The 16,147-nt window shown below is 38.3% G+C and overlaps 1 protein-coding gene across 1 annotated transcript in view; it reads right to left on the minus strand.

Moving 5' to 3' along the window:
• Positions 1-16,147, minus strand: part of cnbd1 (cyclic nucleotide binding domain containing 1) — a 66,039-nt gene that overhangs the window by 25,327 nt on the left and 24,565 nt on the right. The window contains exons 5-7 of the mRNA XM_051682382.1: positions 12,999-13,090; positions 12,205-12,342; positions 11,542-11,674 (exon numbers count right to left, since the gene is read on the minus strand). Of these exons, the coding sequence (XP_051538342.1) occupies positions 11,542-11,674; positions 12,205-12,342; positions 12,999-13,090 (363 nt within the window). The remainder of the gene's footprint in view (positions 1-11,541; positions 11,675-12,204; positions 12,343-12,998; positions 13,091-16,147) is intronic.

Below are 16,147 nucleotides of genomic sequence, written 5' to 3' on the forward strand. Positions count from 1 at the left end.
GCTGGACTCCGTTAATATCGTAATGTCACTGCAGAGCACAGCATGTTAATTTTTTTTATAGCTCATCCCTTTGGAAGAGCAAACTGAGAACTCTGAGTCGCCCAGAGACTGATGAGCTAATGGACCAGGGAGTTCACTCCTGATCTTGAATTACATGTTTGTTCAAAGGGAGAATTGGAAAAAGATAGGGAAGAGAGACCAGAGAAAAGAGACCTATAGGCCCTTTCCCACTGCAGGTAATAAAGCTCGTTTTAGGTACTTTTCCCTGGGACTATTTCTTTGTCGCATTCGCACCTAAGGAACTATAGTTCCTCAGAACCATTTTAGGGGGATTTTTAGCTCCTACTCTGGAGTAGGTACTTTGGGAGACAATCAAAAACCTATAACACACAATGCATTGAGAAAGGAGAGGAGTCCACAGCCACCTTTAGTAAACAACTAACCGCTAGCTAGCCTACGTCTCAGAGAATTTTACAATTCCCTTAACAGAAATAAAATAAAACCAATAAAGTATACAAAGAGGATCATCCATTTCACATGTGTGTATGTGTGTGTAACTTAATCGGGAGACACACTGAGTTTATCGCATCTGCACTGTTTGTACTGTGACTATACAGAAAATAAAGTGATTTCTGGATTACTACATCAAATTTTTCCTGGGATGACGGAAATACAGTATAATTAGATGTTTATCGATACACTAAACCATCATGAAATCTAGTTTACTTGAGGGAAGTATTGCGTGCCTGTTACTGTGTAATTAACTTGCATTAAAACGTATTAAGTAAATGAGTATTTCATTACAGTAATTTATGTTGAGTCATAAAGGCCTTCATTGTAAAAGATTGTTGATAGATAGGTTTATAGTGCTTTCAACATGATGTCCACTAAATTCAGTGCATGCTGCGTGGAAGTCTGACCGCACGTCTCATCTCTCTCCGGCTGCACAGCATGGAGCTCCACACGCACGACTCTCGCACCCAGTTTAAACTGTAACCTAAAGACATAGACTATGTCCGAAAATGGGAAAATGCTGCCTTCAGGGGCTGTATAAGGAGGTAGGATGAAATAAGGTGCTTTAAACTGTTCAGAGACCAGTTTCCTTTAGAGTTCCATTCATCCAAAAACGCTGTCGTTTAAACCATTAAGTAATTAGGCAACTGCCTACGTTTTCGGATGCAACCAAACCTCGTGTAAAACAGCCCTAACAAAAAACTCAGATCATCCTCATCGGTGTTGTTGATTTCGGTGTTGTCGCCACTGAATCGCGTGTTCCAACCACGTCAGAAGAAAAATGGTCGATACTAGATGACGTCACTACGGTGGTAACTAAATGAATGTGAATGCAACAGGGGAAAAGTCTCCTTGGGCATTCCGTTCCTCATACAAGTTCTCATCTAAAAAGTTACTTAAGGAAAAGTACCAGGACTGTAGGTGGGAAAAAGCCTATTGTTCCAGTGGGCTGAAATTAAGGCTAAATTAAAAAGTTAACTCTTGATCATATTTTGCTCTCTCCGAGTCTACCACACATCTACTCACACGCTCTACATACAGTGGCCCCAAACAGTATTTAGACACTTAAGCCACATTTAAAAATGTATGAACAATTTCATTACATAATAGGGTTGCCAACTTTCTTCCATTTAAATGCGGGACACTTGAGCATTTTGAGCACATCAGTATGGGATGGGGGTCCCTCGAGCATTCTGCTGCTTAAAAACGGGATGCTTGGCCCTCTGACTGGGGATGGGGGTCCCCTCTAACATCTCACCACTAAAATATGGAAAAATATACAGGAACAAAATACAGGATGTTCTGGCTAATTCAGGACAGTTGGCAACCCTATTAGATAACAAAATATCAAAACAAGAGGGATCTGTAAATACTTTTATCCAACTGGTCGCAATAAAGTCAGTTCCCCTCAAGTTTACACATTTCCTTGTAGAGTAATTTAATATATAATTAACTTCTTATTGTGATATGTTTTGCTTTAAGTGAAGTGTACTTGTGCTACCTTTCTTAAAAATAAATTACACTTGGTTTGATACTTTTTGTTTCACTAATGCATTGACACACAGGTGGCTTAAGTGTACAAATACTTGTTGGGGCCACTGTATACACACCTGCCCCAACTACTACGCTGATGTATCTATCAGCTATCCTGGAGAGATGAATGTGTAACCTAGTGATTAAAGATCTTTCCTGGTAACATAAAGGTTGTTGGTTCAAGCCCCGCAAAGTAGAAGTCTTCACGGGTCCACCATAACCCGAGGACCCGAGACCCAACCCGGGACACATACAGGTTCGGATCCACTTTTTATATGGTCAGCCTCATCCGGGTCGGGTCCCATTCTATTGCTGCGGGTCCCAGGTCTGTTTAACATTGCGTAATACCAGAGTGTTGTAACTAAACATTTTAAAATTAGGATGAGAAAATGCAGGCCGGGAAATAAGGTGAAAAATAGAGTGGAGCCACAACGAGCTGTGTGACATCAGAGGCAGAGAGGAGTTAAGGCAACACTGGACAGAAGAGTGTTAATGGTTTGACGTTTGTGGTCAGGTGGAACTTTGGGGTCAGACAGCTGAATAGGAAAGTGCAGTGGTCTCTGGATCAGGCCTGTTAGGTCATACATCACGGTCAAGAGGAAGTTCACATAAGGACAGTGGCTTTGGCTCAGCCAGGGTGGTCACAGGTTGCTAGGTGGCCCAGTTTGGAGCTAGTCATCATCCGTAAGGAGTCATAAAAGGGGAAACCCATTAGAGGTTTCCTTACCCACATGCTCCCTTTACTGGGATGCCAGCACTTGAGTACTAATCATGTTCAGGTATGAGGAGTGTTCGTTGCTGCACCTGTTAGCTCTGCTTATATGTTTTGCCGCTATCCAAGGTGCTGAACGGCACACAATGTAAGCACAGAATGCAAAACTCTGCCAAACACAAATACATACACAAATACACACGAGATGCTTCCATTCATGCTACAAACATGCTGTAGATAAAGAAACAGTATCATAACAATTTATGAGATTCGAGCTGAAGTTTTAACTTCAGACAATGGAATTTGTTGTATTGGTAATTAAGTATTTCTAGATACTTGCTTTGTATTTTAGATATTCTGTTCAAACACTGTTGTCTCACAAACACTATTGCTGTATAACGCTTCTGTACCCGAGTTGGTAATAAAAGTGTCTGCAGAATTACATAAAGTAAATGTATAGCATGACACATCATCAGGCCCAGATGCATTGACTTTTTTTGCAATTTCTGCACAGATGTTGGAGAGTACCACATTCTTATTGGTAGCTAAAAGCAAATTATCATCAAATTATTCAAAATACGTAAAAAAAAGATGCAGGGGTGGAGTATGTGGTGAATTTTGTGAATAAAGGGCATTACAATCCTGCAGAAATCGACAGAGCTTTCTACTTTTCCATATGGATTTATACATCAGCCATTCACATGGTGCAAAATCACTCCAGGTTCTGAAAAAAATGCACTTGTCCTAGAAAATTAACACCCATCAATATCACACCCTATCTTAACTTCTAAACATAATACACAATGCATATAACAAACAGCAGATAAACAGATATAAAACTCTATCCTGTAATCAGCAGTTGACCATGAAAATCAACCTGCTGTGAAATGTTCACACTGAAAAATTAAATCAATCATAGCATTTATTCTTCTTCCATTGTCTCCCACTCTCTCCCTCCCTTTCTCTTGTATGGTCGAAACGTAATTGTATTATTTTGAACCAATCTAATCAGAACAAAATTTGATTGGCAATCTTGGAGGTAAATTTTAGGTTTGGACAGACAGACATAAAAAGGGTTATGTCACGATTATGTGTTTTGTTCTGGATTTCATGTCTTTTATTTTGGAAATTTAGTTCCCGTTTTATAGTCTTGTGTTTCCTGGTCATGTGATATCCTGTTTCCCTCCATGTCCAGGTGTCTTGTTTTCATTGGTTTATTGTCTTGTTAACTCATTATCAGTTCTAGTTTGTCATTGGTTCTTGGTTAATTAGTCTTATTATCTTGTTTATTGTTCTGTATTTTCATTGGTTGTCTTGTGACCCTTGTCCGTGTATTTAAACCCTCATGTTTGCCATGGTCCTTTGTCAGGTATTGTTAATGTAACGTTGTTTGGTTGTCTAGTCAAGTTAAGTCTAGTCAAGTCCATGTTTATGTTTTGGTTTACGTTTTTTGGATTTCACGTTTATAAATAAACTGCACTTGGGTTCTTCACATCATCATCATCTTCGTCTGCCTGTTATTGCCAGCACACGTTACAGAACACCTGAACCACACTATGGACCCAGCAGTTCAGCTCATGCGCCTACATCAGGGGAATCGTCCCCTGGAGGAATATGTAGAAGACTTCTGCGCTTTGGCTAACCAGGTTGGGTTTAATGGGATCGCCCTCAAATACTTCTTCTGGGCAGGCTTGAATGAGCCGGTGTTCTCTCTGATGCCTGCTGGTCAGAGTACCTTCAGTCTGGCACAGTACATCAACTTCACCCTACGGATGAATGGTTCTTCTTTCACTATAGGAGAGGCGATTAGGAACTATGCACTCTTACAGTGGCCGCCGAGCCAGGGTTCCACGTCATGGTCGCAGAGCTTGCGCCACCTTCTGCCCCAGATCCAGAGTCTGCTCCACGCCATGTCACAGCCACGCCTCGGCCTGCTCACACCATGTCACAGCCACGCCTCGGCCTGCTCCACGCCATGTCACAGCCAAGCCTCAGTCTACTGCATGCCATAAAACAGAGCACTCAGTCTGCTCCATGCCCTGTCACAGCCAAGCTTCAGTCTGCTCCATGCCATGTCACAGGCCCACCTCTGCTTCAGGTTCCAAGCCCGCGCCTGCCACGGCCAACGAGCCAGCGTTACAAGTCTCGTCCATCCCAGAGCCAGCATTGCAAGCCGCGTCCGTCCCAGAGCCAGCATTGCAAGCCTCAGCGGCCACATTATGCCATGTTGCCATTCCTACCTCGTCATGCCATGTTCCCACATCTGCCACGTCATGTGGCCCTGCCTTGGTCCTCCGAGCCTCCGGCTCAACCCTGGCCCGTCAAGCCTTCGGCTACTCTCCGGGTTCCCAGTTCTCCAGTTTCGCCCCTCGAGCCTCTTACTGCTCCACCTTCCATGGCTCCGCCCCTCGAGCCTCTCATGGCTCCACCTTCCACTGGCTCCACCCTGGTCTCATGCTCCATGACCTGTTTTCGCCAGGCCATGCACCACGGCCTCTCACCAGGCCATGCCTCAAGGACCCTGCCCCCCCCCCCCCCGGCTCCCTATTGAACTTGGGGGGGGATATGTCACGTTTATGTGTTTTGTTCTGGTTTTCATGTCTTTTATTTTTAACATTTATTTCCTGTTTTATAGTCTTGAGTTTCCTGGTCATGTGATATCCTGTTTCCCTCCATGTTCAGGTGTCTTGTTTTCATTGGTTTATTGTCTTGTTAACTTGTTAACTTGTTATCAGTTCTAGTTTGTCATTGGTTCTTGGTTAATTAGTCTTGTTTATTGTTCTGTATTTTCATTGGTTGTCTTGTTACCCTTGTCCATGTATTTAAACCCTCATGTTTGCCACGGTCCTTTATCAGGTATTGTTAATGTAACGTTGTTTGGTTGTCTACTCAAGTCAAGTCAAGCTTGTTTTTGTTTACGATTTTTGGATTTCACGTTTATAAATAAACTGCACTTGGGTTCTTCACATCATCATCATCATCATCTTCGTCTGCCTGTCATTGCCAGCACACGATACAGGTTAGTTCTCTCATTCAGTTCAAGTTTGCACAGGAGACATTGGGCCTCAAATTTTGTAAATGCGAATATACAACAGAATTGGGAGTAATTTCCGCATAAAATGTAGCTTCCCAAAAACGTTCTGCTGGATTCATTGCTTAACATATGCGAACAGTAAAAGTTTTTTTTTGTTTTGTTTTTTTTTTTTTTTTTTTTATAAATGGAGTGCATTTGCATCGTAAAATATTGATTTAAACACACACATCTAAAAAGAAAGTGAGAAAATTAGTCATTTGCTGTCATCAGAGGTTCTTTTGTGAATTAGTCCAAGTCCTAAAAATGTTCAGCTCATGCAGACAGGTCGCAGAAGGACGTCCACCTTCTCTGGTTCAGTTGAGTGCATCGCCAGCGTCATTGGAGAAACTTCGAGTAAATCCAAGACTGTACAGTGATACAGCCTACTTCCCTTAAAACAGTAACAATCTTCAAAAGAAACCGATAGAATGCCTGAAGAAGGTCTTTGACCGAAACGCTGTAAGATATTACAGATTTTAAAGCTATAAAACAGTCTGCAGGCATTTTTTTTTTCATTGTATTGTCTACGCACCTGCCCACGATATGTTCTTTTAAGGTTTTACCGCTGACCATATGTCAGTTGAACGCGATTTACCGATGCCTATACTAAATTATGAAAATCAAAATAAGCGCTTATATTAAATAAATAAAAATCCAGCCAGTCATGTTAGAGGGCATTATTTTTTTCTCGAGAAAATCTAATTCAAACCCATATCAAGAATATTTGCTGGAAATAAGCAGAGTTGTGAAAAAAAAAAATACACTTTGAAATAATAAATGCAAGCAGCAAAGAAACGTTTCTAAATAACAGTTTTTTATTTTTTATTTTTTTTAAGGTAAATTTCACTTATTTAATTATTAATTATTTTTTTCATTACTTATTTCATTTTACTTTTATCAAAATGTAGTCATGGCAGTTTGTCTGAAAGAGCACAATATATTCGGATGTCTTACGCATGATTTACACATGGTCGGGAGCAGGTGTCAGTTTTGTTTGTACTGACTAATGTTTTGAAAATACGAAAACTTTCATGAATCCAACAATTTACATCAGACCGGCTCTATGAATGATTTACACAAACATTCGTTCTGCTCATGTTTCATGAAGCTCTCTTCTTGGAAGCTGATTGGGTAGAATTGTTTGCTTGGATATTTATGCCAGGATGGGCTGGTTATAATTGCCTCAAATGTTGAAAAGAAAGAAAGAAACCAAAAGATGATAAATGAAAACCAAAACCCTGATGTAATCAGAGCCTATTGAGCTGTGGTTCAAGTCTGCCCTTCAACATCAAAACAAACCCAGATACGGTTAATATTTCAGGACACCCTAAAGCCTGATGCAATACTTTCAACAGTAAAATAAACTAAGAATGACAGGACTATGTTTAATACTGTGTATACTACAGAATTTCCCTCATACTAAATATGTGTGTTGCAAATAAACTTGTTTTATGCCAACTAGGCACCAACAGACCATGTTGATGAATAATGTTTCCCCTACATAATGGTAATACAGCAGCTCCTGATGCAGTTGGTTTAAGAGCAGCCACCCCTCCACCATCTGAAACGATCAGGAGTCTAACGGCTCTCGCCCATCCATCAGCTGTCAGCTGCACACTCAGATAAGACCCAATCAATCTGCTCTTCCACACACCTGTCTCTCTGTCTAATCACATCTCATTCCACAGGTCTCTCTCTCTCCGTCTCTTTGACAAAAATGGCCATGATATGATCAGCATGCCGGATAAACTGTAAGCATTGATACATACACCCAAGATTCATTCTGCAAAGAACTAAAACCCAAAGCAACGACAGTGATGGTCAATGATGTTGTCTAGCACAGTGTCCACTGGTGGGTCAAGACTCAAATGATTTGCAGGTCTGTTTTGTGTCACAGATATTGAGGAAAAAAAACAATGCTATTTGCAAATAATAAAATGCAGCTAAGCATGTAATCGTGCATATTTAGGAAAAATAAATGGCCGTAAGGGAGGAGAAAATTCACTTCAAATTTAAGTGCCTTACTTTAACTGCAATTTTTGCTATTTAAACAAATGAGGGACGAGTCTAAATTATTTATTGTGCTAATTAACATTATGCCACAAATGCTGTCAAATGAGCTAAACTTGTTTTGAACCAGGAACATTTCTTTAAATTACAGATTTCCACACATATTTGGTTATTGCACTTGGTAATATGGTTACTACTAATACAATGGCCACGTACACACACTGGAGCTCAATACGGTTGTCAGTTCACCTTTTAGTGCTTAATCCTGTAATTTGTATGCTTTCCAATTCACTTTGTTAGGCTTCTGATGAATGTTTGGCGTAACAGCGTTAGGAGACCACAAGGGGGTAATATAACATTTACTGAAGCAGGTCACAAGGCACAGGTATCACAACATAGGATGGGTATTTTAGAGCTCCTTGCAAAAGATGCATACACACAAAAGTCACAAAGGTTTTCCACTTCAAGAATGAAAGACACAATCATGAGTTATGAGCAGGTTAGTGATCAGGTTAGTGTATGAAACTGGTTTAACTGCGCAAACTTAATGTTTAGAAATTATTATGCAGTTTCTCTGTATGCATGTTTGAAGGTTTCATTCAAGCTGTCAAACCACAAAAAGACATACTTATAACTGAAAATACATTGTGAAGGCTATATGAAAGATGCATTTACACAATATATCATCCACTGATGGCTAGAGGAAATAATCTTTGTCCTTTACAAGTTATGCTCTGTAGCGCTGCAGATTTTTGAGTAGCCTCGAGAGACGGCGAGACCGCGCTGTGTATGTACCTTCATAGAAAATCATTATTTCAAATTTTAGAATACACCATGTTGTCTGCCAGACCCGTCCGGTGTGTAACCCCCTTTGATTTACCCTGCCGATATACAGTATATCTATAATAATAGGGTAAATCTTCTGATTATCGATGTGTGTAAACGGCATCGATCCCAAGCCTTGCCTTCACTCATTCATTTTTCCAGTTTCTGTCTCAATTCAGGTCAAGTCATTTTTATTTGTATAGAGCTTTTCACAGCACACATCATTTCAAAGCAGCTCTACAGAAAATGATGCTTAAAAGAAAATGTAGCTGTTATGTCTGTTATGTCTTAGACACTGTTAGGCAAGTTACTCTAAAAGTAATTATTAACTACTAATTACATCTACAGTGTAATTAGATTACTGTACTAATTACTCTGTTTGAAAAGTAATTGCATTACTTGTTACTAATTACTTTCTAAAACCCTTATCAACCTCAACCAGATGAAAAATATAAGGATAGACATGAAACTGTTCTTTTAATTCTTTCAAATAAATCATATAAAATCAAATAAATTATTCATGAACTTGCCAAAGAATTTAAGGGGGCAACGTTAAATTAGAAAACATATATTTTAACATAAGACGTTAAATTTCGATTTTAAATTCACTATTGTTTTTTTTATATAGAATTGTTCTATAGTCTATACAGTATTTAACACAATTACATCAGAAGTAATTGTAATTACATTACTGAAAATTTCAGAGTAATCCCTTACTTTACTTTTTTCAATGAAAAAGTAATTTACAGTAATTAATTACTTAGTAATGCATTACATCCAACACTGGTCTTAAAGTCATCATTGTGCGTTAGTCCACTGTAGTTTCTTTCATCAACTCTTTCATTTCTTTCAGTCTCGGGATAACCCATACATAACAGTACAGAGAAAGCACACGCATTGTTTAACAGCAGCCACTTAGACGCACATACAACACAAGGATTCTGTTGACGGCAGCTAACTAAACATTACTAGATGATGATAATATGTCATGATTTGCCTTGTGTTTGGCAAATGTCCCATCACCTTCCCTTTATGTTTGGACTGTTAAACTACACTTCCCATGATGTACTTGTTTGATCTCACTCACCTGTTCCCAAACATCTCTGATCTTTGTTCACAGCTGTTCCCCGTTCCCTCATCATTCAATGTGTGTATATATAGTCCTCATGTTTCCCTTAGTCTTTGTCGGTTCTTGTTAGTTTGTTTGGTTGTTAGCCTGTTAGTGTATTTATGTTATTTTAGCCAGCTATCAGCTGTTATGTTTGTTTTCCCGTTTGCTCCGGTGTTCTGCTGTTACGTTTGTTTTCCCGTTTGTTCCAGTGATTTAGTTACATCTTAGTTTCTTAATAAATATAGTTCTGCAATTGGATCTACACTCTCTCGTCCTTCCCAGTTTTGTCACATACTCTCTGGTAGATTATCTTTTTGCTTAAAAATAGTGAGAGAGTTAAGATTTAATTGGCATTCTGGTGGTATTCTTGTTCACAGGTGCGAGACGCTGCAGCATTGTTATGGTTATCGCTTTAATCATCACAATTGCGGGAGAAACTCCTGTTTTCTGTGCACACATGGAATGAAAATGTAGGGCATTTACTCCCACATTTAAATGCAGTTGTCACTCCTGAAACTTTGTACGTGTATACATGACCAAATTGACACAGCGCTAGTTCCATAACTTTGGTTGATAAAATCACACTTATGCTTTTTTTTAAATTTACATTTTCCTTTTCAGCCTCTGTCGTGTCAAAAATGTTGCATATTGTTGGGCCTATGCAGTTGATGGTTTTATCAATAAAGTTCAGTTTCAATTTTAAGGATATGCATGTTACTTTTGTTCGGTAAATAATTTTAGTATTGTGTTGGTTCGCCACTTGATGTCCAATGTAAAATCTGGGATCTGAAACAGAACCACTGATCTAGTACAGAATGATCTCACAGAAGAAAATCAATTGTATGACTTGATGATAGTAATACTATAAAGCAGAAGCCTTTCATTAAAGAGGAAGATATGAATGAAGACCTAGAATTGGATGAAGGATACTGATAATGGGATGCAGATGAAGACACCGGGAGCCACGGAAGCGAAGAGATTCCAGTGATTAAAAGATCTCAGCCATGATGGCTGATCTCCACCCAGCATCTCAGGGCAAACACAGCACACCATATGCCTGCCTGTCAATTCCAGGAGAGCAAATTGATATTGAACAGACTAGGAACAGTGTGTTGGGATTGAAGAAATTTGTTGCACTCTATTCCTGAAGCAGTAAAGCCATATTTCGAAGGCTTACATGTAAGACTGACCCAAGGACAAAAGCTATCCATTAGCATTCCCATTCATTTCAATAGCAGTTGCTTAGCTGGCTTAGGACCCCCTGGATCCGAACATACACAGCTACTTTTAAATGGCCATTAATGGAGAAAAATGGTTTTCCCCATCATTACTGTGTAGTTAGGACATCTACAAGCAGGGGCAAACTGGCCCATGCTAACCTGCTAAACCCTGACATTTTGTTTAGAGGAATGTTTGTTCGACACTTGCAATTACATACACATTACCATATGCATTCAAATGAATATCTGGGCATCAACATTTTCCCAATAAGTTAGAAAAGCACCAGTCCTGGTAATTAAAGTCAGCTGTGAGGTGTAATGAAGCAGCTCTTGTATTTTTCTCTAATCATATAGAAGTGTTCTCCACCCATAAACACATTTTAGAAGCAAACATATCGTGCCAAGCGCAGAAAACTATTACGCCGCCCGGGTGCTAAGCATTAGTCTTCAATAAACCCCACAAAACAAAAAGCAAACTTAAGAGTGTACAGTGTTGGTTGTGATTCATCGCAGCAAAACCTTTTCAATCAAGGCACCCACTTACCTTGATTAGCAGGAAATGTTTTTAGGTGCATGGCATTGGCTAGGTGGTTAATGGAGAACTTATGCCAATGAAGGTAGAGCTGGCAAGCCTGGATCAAAGACACTTTAAAGGCATGATCCTGTGCCAAGATGTCCTACAAATCACAGGAAAGGACATTGTCTAAAGGAAATTTTTTTTTAAAGTAAACTTGTATTTGTGGATCAGAAAGCAGCGTATTCATTAAACAGTTGCTCCACTTTTGAGTGTGGTATTTCATCACAAAAAGCTTTGTCTTTTTCACTAGTTAAAGCAGGCACAATCAGCACTGAAATAGTGATGCATCTTCAGTATTTAAAGTAATTGTTATTCCTTTCCTCTTTTCTATGTAAATTAGGCTCATTACAGTAGATTCCGCTTTATTCACAATTTGCGTTCAGTACCGACTTTGTGGGGGCATTAGCGCCATTGCCCGATCTGCAGTAAGTGTTTATAAAGTAATAATCAGCCATTGTAGGCATAATTTGTGAATAAAACAGTTGTTGTAGTGCCTCTAATGATAATTTCACCAGGAAACTGTGACGAACCGTAGAATTCGGCATGTAAATGTCAGTATGCAAAAAGGTAAAGTAACGTTCATTCTATGAGACTAGGTTGTATGCATGTGGAGTATCAAAGTCGTTGCACCTTTTTCAGCTTCTCATAGCAAGTGCCAGATATTTTGAGAATCTTGCAACTCTCAAGAGTTAGGACACACTGGACGATGGCACCACCATCTACAGCATTTATAGAGCCAAAGGACCCAAAGAAACCTCCAACGGTAATCTAGATGGAAACAAGGATGGACAGTTCAACACATGGTTTCTACAATTCTTACAAAATGCTATTCAAAATGTTCAGTTTCAGACAATTATTGTTTTTTTCACTACTGCACTTATAATGGAAGCCTATGAGGCAAGGCATTTTGGAGGGTATAAAAGCAAAAACATGAAGCTTGTATACTGGTAAAAGCTTTTATTTTAATTCTTCATTACAAAAATGTTGTGTTATTTGAGCTGTAAAGTTATCTAAATCGTGCTTTAAGCAGTGGGCTACTGTTTTAGGTGGATGAACTTACCAACATAACTCCTGTGGGTGGATTTAAACAGTCCCTTTCTAGTATACTTGCGAGTACTGAATCACATCAACTTTACGTGGTGATAACATGAGTTGAAAAAAGTGGATTGGACTTTCAAAAAAGTGTTTTTAACCCTTCTTCCAGTGCAATGTCTTGCCTCACTGACTTCCATTTTTAGTGAAAAACTCAACACATGTTTTTTGGCTTGTAACAAACTGAGGGACATGTCAAAAAGAAATTCAGAAGTAATCTACAGCATGTCCCAGATGCTTTTGATAAAGCTTAACTTGTAAAAATCTCAAAATATTTGTTTAAATGTACTGTGTTTACTGGTTAGTAACCAAGTAGAAGCATCATTTTATACCATAGATACTCTCTGATCTTCTTTAAGGGTCTCATGGTTGTATGGTTTCACTGAACCCTTCAGAACAATGTAAAATCTATTATGTCCAAAAACTGCAGAGACAAAATCAGAGGGAGAGAATGTTATAACAAGGTTACAAAAGAACATTCTGAATTATAAAAGTAACTTTCCACACAATGGTTATGGTCTCAGATCAGATGTTTTGGGGCAAAACACTTGACCCCATTTTTGCAGGTGTGCAAGAGGCTGACCATTAAAGCTACAAGCTGAATCTGTTATATCCAGAAATAATACACATGCAGAACATAGATTCCACACCCTCCAAGAATACAGAAAGGAAAGCTAAACCAGGACTATCGTAGTTATTTGAAGCCCATATCATCCTAAATAATAGCAAATTAATAAATGGATGTAGGCTGATGGTTTCTGAAAGGTTGTCCGTCGTCTAGCATTTGCTCCCATTCGATTTCATTAATAAATCCCATTTTAAATTAAGTGAACAATGGCAGCGTTCTCTACGGTTCTCCGTGGAGCTACTGTTGCAATAAATTAACATTAAAGGAAGGAGATGTGCTACTGATAAGATAGAGAGAAAGGGAAGATTTTCAGTTAAAATGATTAAAATCTTGGTCTCTTGTCAAAGTTATCGTATGACTTCAGATGACTTTTACAATACTTTTATGGTACCTTTTTGTCCTATTTGGAGCTAGACAGCCCCTGTCCACATTCACTTTTAATGTATAGAAAACAGGGACCCACTTTATATTAGGTGTCTCTAACTAGTAGGTACTTAATCATTTGATACAATGTACTCATTATGTATAAACGTGTTGTTGCATTGTACTTGCATTTTAAAGAACTTGCATTTAATTACATCTGTAGTAACACTGTTAACCTTAACCCCTAATCCTAAACCTTACCCTACCCCAAATTTTACCCTTACCCTAAACCTACCAGTAGCTCAACCTCGGTTGCAGCAAATGAATCTTGTGGGAATTTTGCAGGACAACATTTAGTTACACAATAAGTATATTGTATTTTATGTATTTTAATGTTAGTACATAGTAATTAAAGACACCTAACATAAAGTGTAATCGAAAACAGACATTAAGACAATCTCCAAAATACTTCTTTTTCTGTTCCACAGAAGAAAAATAGTCATACAGGTTTGGGAAGAGTAAACACTGAATGAAGTTTTATTTTTGGGTAAAGGCAACATACCCTTCACATTTCTATGAAAAACAATTAAAAGACTGAAACAATCTTCCTGAAATGCTAACACACACTGGGGAATCCACATACACACACTTTGGACTGGGCAATATTTATATTCTACAGAGACAGCTCTATTTTGAGCTCACAGAAAGACAAATAAATGACCTTAACACAAAGATCTGAACGGGATCAAAACGTCTCTCTACAAGCAAACACTCTATACGGAAAAACAAACATTTCTTTCACACTTCGCACAGATTCAGTGCTACGCCATCTCTCATTCCTCACACAAACTTTTGGGCCTGCCTTAGACGGCCATCAAGAGCAAATCACAGTGTTTATGCTATGCAATCATATGCAGCTAAAACTTACAGAGACTTAAGCACGTCGCTCCATAATGAATAACTCAGTCTGTGACATGCAACACACCACAGCCATTACCTACCGCTCCAGATGAATCAATACAGAAATCTCCAAAATACCAGACATTTGCAAAACACTAACCATTGGTTTGGAGGCACGGATTCATACTTTCATCAAATTGTCTTTCCTATATGATATTCAGACCAATCACAGGAGGAAAACCAGTGGATTGATTGAAAGATCAACACCAATTGTGCCAATGAACGTAAAATATGTAGCATGCTTTCATGGTTGTGTTTGAAATGTCTTGATAGATTTTCTTTCTCGCTATCGTGTTATAAATGCCAACGATAGACAAGTGATAATGTCTAAACATAGAATTCTGAAAGGGGGCAAAGGTAATTTGTTTTAAGTATTTGTTGAATAAGGTAGCTTATTTAGAGCCAAATAATCTACAAGACCCTGGTTAAACAAGTAGCCAACATTCTATGAACCTTGTACGTATATACTGTATATGCATTATATTCTTAATGCACTCTTATAGTGTGTTATAATGCATTATACTCTTTCAAGATGTAACCATGAACATTTAAGTATTATAGTGTATCATAACTGTGGTTAACATGATTTATGAAAAGAAATAACACATCACAATGTGTATTATTAGGCATAAATACCATTAAAATTCTTTAAAGGGATAGTTCACCCAAAAATGAAAATTCTCTCATTTACTCACCCTCGTGCCGTCCCAGACTTTTTCTTCTGCTGAACACAAACACAGATTTTTAGAATATCTCAGCTCTGTTGAAATATACAATGCAACTGAATGGGTACCAACATTTTGAAGATCCAAAAATCATATAAAAGGCAGCAAGTAAGTAATTCATATGACTCCAGTGGTTAAATACTTGTCTTCAGAAGTGTTATAATAAGTGTTGGAGAGAAACATTTAAGTTTATATTTAAGCACTTTTCTTACGATCAATCCCCACTTTCACATTCTTCTTTTGCTTTTGGCAATTCACATTCTTCGTGCATATCGCCACCTACTGGGTAGGGAGGAGAATTTAAAGTAAAAAAAGGACTCACCCACACCTATCATATTGCTTCAAAAGACATGGATTAAACCACTGGAGTCTTATGGATTACTTTTATGCTGCCTTTATGTGCTTTTTGGAACTTAAAAATGTTGGTAACCATTCACTTGCACTGTGAGGACCTACAGAGCTGACATTTTCTTATAAAAATCTTTGTTTGTGTTCAGCAGAAGAAAGAAAGTCATACACATCTGGGATGAGGGTGAGTAACTAATGAGAGAATTTTCATTTTTGGGTGAACTATTCCTTTAAGTAAAATGTAAAATACAACTTAAGCTCTACAACATTAGGTTCACAGAAAATTATTTAAATATAATTCATCCTTCAGTTTAAAAAAAAACAAAAAAAAAAACAAAATCAATAAAACGTGTTCATAGAAATGTACGCTAAATAACAGGAATACTGTTAAAAATATCCAATTTATCAGTGTTTTAAAATTATAGCCATGACAATAAACTTTGTTAGCACAAGACTA

This window comes from Myxocyprinus asiaticus, chromosome 41, assembly GCF_019703515.2.
Source record: "Myxocyprinus asiaticus isolate MX2 ecotype Aquarium Trade chromosome 41, UBuf_Myxa_2, whole genome shotgun sequence".
NCBI classification, from domain to species: Eukaryota; Metazoa; Chordata; class Actinopteri; order Cypriniformes; family Catostomidae; genus Myxocyprinus; species Myxocyprinus asiaticus.